At 38.0% G+C, this 5,784-nt stretch overlaps 1 protein-coding gene across 1 annotated transcript; it reads left to right on the forward strand.

Moving 5' to 3' along the window:
• Window positions 1–22: 22 nt before the first annotated feature.
• Window positions 23–4,626, forward strand: SEC61B (SEC61 translocon subunit beta). The gene is made up of 3 exons (XM_035899008.1): window positions 23–33; window positions 149–250; window positions 4,283–4,626. The coding sequence occupies exons 1-3, from the start codon at window positions 23–25 to the stop codon at window positions 4,368–4,370; spliced, it is 201 nt and encodes a 66-aa protein (XP_035754901.1). The 3' UTR covers window positions 4,371–4,626.
• The last annotated feature ends 1,158 nt before the right edge of the window (window positions 4,627–5,784 follow it).

Here is a 5,784-nt window from a genome sequence, read left to right on the forward strand (position 1 = left end):
GGTGCCCCGGCTACCCAGGCGGATGCCCTCCGCGTACAGGCTGACGCCAGCGTCTTGCTCCTGCAGAGTCTTGCGGGGCGCTTAGTGCTAGAAGCTGGCGGCCTGCTAACGTGTTTTGGCCTTTGTTTCGTTCCGTTATCCCCTAAAGGAAGAATGCCAGCTGTGGGACAAGAAGCGCAGGCCGTGCCACCTCCACAGGTACTGGTGGGATGTGGCGATTCTACACTGAGGACTCTCCAGGTCTCAAAGTGTAAGTTGGGTATATGGGTGGTGGCAGGCATGGGGGCTGTGTGTTTCACCTATTTATGTAACCTTTCAGTCTTTTAATCGAGAGGTCGGTGTTCTGGTCTGCATGGGAGAACATGCTGAATCGATGGCTGCTTAGGTAGATTGGGGATGAAGTATTTTATTTAATCTGCAAACCCAGAGAGGTAGTTTTTAAAGTTATGGCAGCTTTAAAAAGGCAGGTGCGAGTTATATTTTGTAATTGTCTAGACTTACCTTAAGTGGTCTTTGAAGACTGCAAGCAATCCCTCGTGAAATGGGGAAAGATTACCTGTCACAGTGAATTTAGGCATGTACGTGCATGTTTTTGTTCTCTCTTAATTAAAACTTCTTTTTTTTCTTCATTAATAGGTATGTTGTGATTCTGTGCCCCCCCAACCCCCCGAAAACATAATGTAACTGATAAGCCATGTGCTTGCAGAATCTGAGGTGTTTTTGTTAAAAAGCTGAGGATGACTTATGTTAGCTAAGCTTGCAAAACTAATAGCATTCCGATACCTTGTAGGTTTCTCTTTTTACAAGGTGAATATTCCAAGATTATGGTCAAATATCTGGTGGTAGTGTCCCTTAAGCTATAAAGAGAACCAAAGTTTTTACTTTTTGGCCAATTTGAGTCATTCAGATCCATTTCCCAAACAAGCTTTGCAGTCTAATACTTGGCTAACAAAAGTTGAAGGTGTATTTCGGCTGATGAGTGTGTGCTAAGTCATACCCTGAGTGGGAGTCTGTGCTTCTTGTAGAGTTACGCTTCATGTCTTCTTTTTCTCACTGGCTTGAAGAGACTCAAGACAGTCCCTGTTGTTTCTTTTTTCTAGAATCCATTACTTTGGAGCCCTTTAAGAGTGCTGCTGCTGGCTGAACAAACAGGACTTTTGGGGATGGGCTGATGATAGTTTAGTTAGTGATTGTTCTACAAGTAATCTTTCTTCTGAAGTTGTTTTACGTGTTTTCATTTTCACGTGTGCTTGACACTTTAAAAGATAAAAACCACCAAAGTAGTGGTGGTTCTGCAGGTCTCACTTTCTCCATTCTGAATCCAAAGAGGATACAAGGCAAAGAAAAGAAAAAGACAGTGAGCAACAGTAGTGTTCTAGAGCAAATCCATGCAGATAGGCAAAAGGCAACTATTTTCTGTGTTGTTTAGTCTACTAAAGCTCAATTAAAAGAATTAATAAAACCAAACAGAAAAAACAAAGTGTTCTACCATTAGGTAGATTTTTTTTTTTTCAGTAGACTTGTCATACAAGCTATCAAAGCAGCTTTAGCAATTTCAGTAAGTTTCCTTCTGAATCCTTTGGTTTCACTTTTGATATTGAATGGCCACGCAGTTGTTCTAATCTTCAATACAAGCAGGTTGGTAGATAGATTTTCCTGTTTATTTATGTTGCAATACAGTGGTTCCAAATTTTAAGGTTTTGGAACACTGGGAGTGGCTTTTTTTGCAAGCTACCGTGGGTAGCTCTATGGTCAGGCTTTTTAATGGAAGAAACAAATCTGTAAAAGTGAGTTGGCTTTACAAATCACCTGCACGCTACATGTAACATTTTCTGAACCATGGCTTGGGAGTAGCTTTCTTGTTTACAGCTTTCCATGTATTTTTCTACATATGTTGTGATCTCTGTCCTATTCAGTAGGCTTAAGAATGAAAATGGGTTATAGAGGGTTTGCGGTTGCCTCAGTAAAGTGCTCAGTGAAGTTGTTTTTTAAAAATGGTTGTGATCACTACTGCATAAAGCAGTGTGAAAACTTAGCCTGGTGGGGGGTGGGGTTTTTTGTGTGTTTTCTTATGTTGTTTAAAATACAAGCTCTTAAAATTACTATGAAAAAATACATAAAACCACTTGAGAACAGGTTGTTTCATGCTAGTTATGATCAGAATTCCACTCTAGATCAAAGATTTTATATTTTTTATTGTGCATAATTATACCTCTGATGCATCAGGTATTTAGTATCTGTACTCAACATCAGAAATAATATGTTGAATAAGCAAGTTTGGTTCACCTCAGGAAAGTACATTTATCTAAAATACAGGATGCTACAAAATATATATGTCTTTAAGAACAATATTAGCAAAAGGGAGCTGGGGGGGATCTGGCTGAGAGTGGGATATGACATTTTTCCTCTTTAAAACTCAGATCAAGCATCTCATACTTTGAAAAGAGAACTAAACCCAAATTTGTTGCTCTTTCGGTGGCGCTTGGTACCTGTGGTTCCTACATCTTGTCTTGAGCTTTCTTGCTTAAAGAGCTATAGGCAGTGTTTCCTGTGGAGCCATGATAGAGAGTCAATTTTGGCTTATGGTGTAATATGCAGCCTTATGAAAGACATTCTGAGAATGCACAGCACCAAATATTTAGAGGTGCCTGAATTGTTTTATTTATTTTATTTTTTATTTATTCAAACTGCGTGGTGGGCTGGAAAGATTCAGGTGTATGGAGAAGTGCAGGGTTTCAGCAAGTTGTCTTTGGGACTGGAGGAAATGAGATATACGTGTCAGTATTGGAAAGCTGATTATTCTCCAGGGGGATCAATGTCATCTGCGTGTTTAAAAAAAAAAAAAAACAAACAAAAAAACCAAACCAAAACAAAAAAAACCCCCCAAAAACCCAAAAAACCCTACACCACATACAAACAGACTCCCTTGTATTCCCGTGTGCCTTTGGCAAAGAGTAGCTTAGATATTACTACTACTAAAGGCTCAAATTAATTAAATAGTAATTCAGGTAGAGTGTAAGGGCTTTGTGCACCTGGTTTCATTACTATTTACATTATGTAGGACATAAACTTCAGATATGTGTAACACACTGGGGATTAAGAAGTACATTCTGTTGCTTAGTGAAAGATGTCCCTTGATAGGCATTGCTTATGTAGTCACTGGGTGTGTGGACTTTTTTCTATTTTGCATGTTTTGTCATTGGTTTGTTTGCTAAATGCTTCATGTCTGTGTTCAGGGTTCTCCATATCCAAATTAAGTCTAAGCATGATGGATAATGATTCAGTTTTAAAACTCAGTGTAAGATTATAGTTATGAACATTTGAAGTACATGGACCATGACATCATGGAAAAACATGTTAGTAAACTGTTTCAATCCATTTTCAGTTTCTTTTTTACTGTGTATTCAAGTAACATTTGCCTGCTTATAAACAGTAGCCTGGAGGGTAATCCATGCTGAATAATAGAATTCATGGTGTTTCTCCCTATAGCAGGTTGAAAATCAGAAATGAGATTGTATGAAGTGCGTGGTATGAAGCAGTGTTGAGTGCATGTAATAGTGCGTGTATTTGTTGTGTCTCAGAACAGTGTAAACAGCTGATTTAGTCTCTCAACATGCACCCTAGGATTAAATGGGTTTTTTTTAAAACATCAGGACACAATTTCTAAACAATATGTAGAAGTGGGAAGGGAAAAAGTTAAGAAACTTGTTAATTTATGTGTTTTAGGTAATGATTTAATGATGGAGTTAACGTTGACGTTCTGCGTATCTTTTTCAAGAAAACAAAGACCCTGTCTCTCACCCACTGCTGCCATTATTTTCAAATTAAATAAAACCTCTGAAAAAAACAGCTAATGTGAATTTTATGCCAAAATTTTACTAGCCGCTAGAGGACTCTGTTGGTTTTTGTATCTGACTATGTCTCTGCTCAGGTGGCTATCTGAGTTGTAAATACAGATGATAATTTTCCAGAGATTGTTTTCACAACGATGAGTTACAGTGAACCATTAATGACATTTAAAAAAGTGGGGGGGTTTGTTATTATATTGTGCTTTATACTTATGTAATATTTAGGGTGTGTAAAACTGTATCTTTAAAAACATAGGGGCAGCAGCAGTTTTTGGTAGAGATGGCTATCTCATTTCTGTGTACTTTAAGGTATTTCTGTGGGCATGGAATAAGAGTTTTTTTGTACAATTGCTTATGAACTGATGAGTTCACCTGGCCTTTGGACAAAGCAGACTTTTTTTTTATGTTAATGCATTTTTTTTCTTTATTTTTAGTGGGCCTGTTCCAGTTTTGGTCATGAGTCTTCTTTTTATTGCTTCTGTGTTTATGCTGCACATCTGGGGTAAATACACTCGTTCATAGACTCAGCTGCCAACTTAAAGCATACATCTTGGACCAAAAATATGGTGGATCCTGGTTGTTCTTGGAGAGAGACTGGGGAAGCTTCCTATGACCTGTTGAAGTCCTGTCAACTTTGGCTCTAATATTGAACGAATTTCTCAGTTTGCTATTTGGGCAGGTTTAAAGTCTGTTATGGGTCATTTTATATTTGTATCTGTACACTTAGAATACAGGTATTACAATAAAAGTTGTATATGGAAATAGAAAGAGTCTTAACTGTATTTTTTCCTCCAACATACCACAACAAAGCCATTTTACTTGTGGTTTTCATACATAACCATATCTCTGAGTAAATGCCATTTGACAGTTCAAACCAGATTATTCTATGCTGTACATTGCTATATAATTTTATGCTGGAAGATCTTTTTTTGTGAATGGGAGAGGCAAAATCAGGCACACAAACATGCAAAGGTGACAGACATGTCTGTTGAAATAAAACTGAGGTACATGAGCTGAGCTGGTCATGTCCTTCTGTTAACTCCAGAAAAATAGCTGGATTTATTTAATTTATTTCCTAAATGCAAGTTAAACTTTACTCAGTGCTTGTTATACATAAAAGTATATAAGTATGCCTGTTTTTTAAACTGCACTTGAGGAACAACATGAACTGGTACCTAACTGATTTTCAGAAGAATAAATGCATGGCTGTCAAAGACATGTTTCTCCTGCAAGTCTGGACTTGCTCAAGGACTCTTAGGGAGGAAAATGGAATGGGAGGACTGGAAGAGCAATGGCTGCATTTTAAATGGCAGGACATGCAAACAGCTAAGTGGCTCTTCAGATAATCACTCTGGTTTCCTTCTGGTTGGTGATCTTGAATTTCCTTTTGAAGAGTCAGACAGCCCTTCCTTCCCTATTTAAAGGTAGCATGCGTATTGGTGCACTAGTGTTTCGGTTGTTTCTCACTGCTGATGTGGTCTTGAGATTCAGCTAACCAAATCGGGCCTTTCCATACAGTTAGATGCAGTGGGGGAAAAAACCCAAATTGAATAGATATAAATTTTGGCTGGTTTTAGTCTTGTATCAAAATAATTGTGTAACCAACCAGGAATAGAAAGTAAACCTCTTGGAGAAATGTTAGCAAACTTTCTATGTGTGTGTGATGGGCTTGACTGTCTTATAGCGAAGCTAATGCGAAAGCTGCTAAGCACCTCTGTGAGGGGGATGAGGCAGTTGTGGGTTTGTGTGAAAAAGGAAATTTAATGCTTTTACTATTTGCTTTCTAAGCTTGCTCCTTACTGTAAACTTGAATACCCAGGAGCTATGCTGATCATTAAATTCAATTTGATTAGAAAAATAGACCCTCCTTGTACTTAAGGTAAGGAATGAGCTGTAAAACAATGTGCTTTCTCCAAAAGATTGCCTTTTTAATTTT

Source organism: Egretta garzetta, unplaced genomic scaffold (genome assembly GCF_000687185.1).
Source record: "Egretta garzetta isolate BGI_Z169 unplaced genomic scaffold, ASM68718v1 scaffold88, whole genome shotgun sequence".
In the NCBI taxonomy this organism is placed as follows: Eukaryota; Metazoa; Chordata; class Aves; order Pelecaniformes; family Ardeidae; genus Egretta; species Egretta garzetta.

Coding starts and splice junctions, on each gene's coding strand:
- SEC61B (XM_035899008.1), top strand. Junction 251..4,282: donor GACTCTCCAGGTCTCAAAGT/GTAAGTTGGGTA, acceptor CTTTATTTTTAG/TGGGCCTGTTCCAGTTTTGG.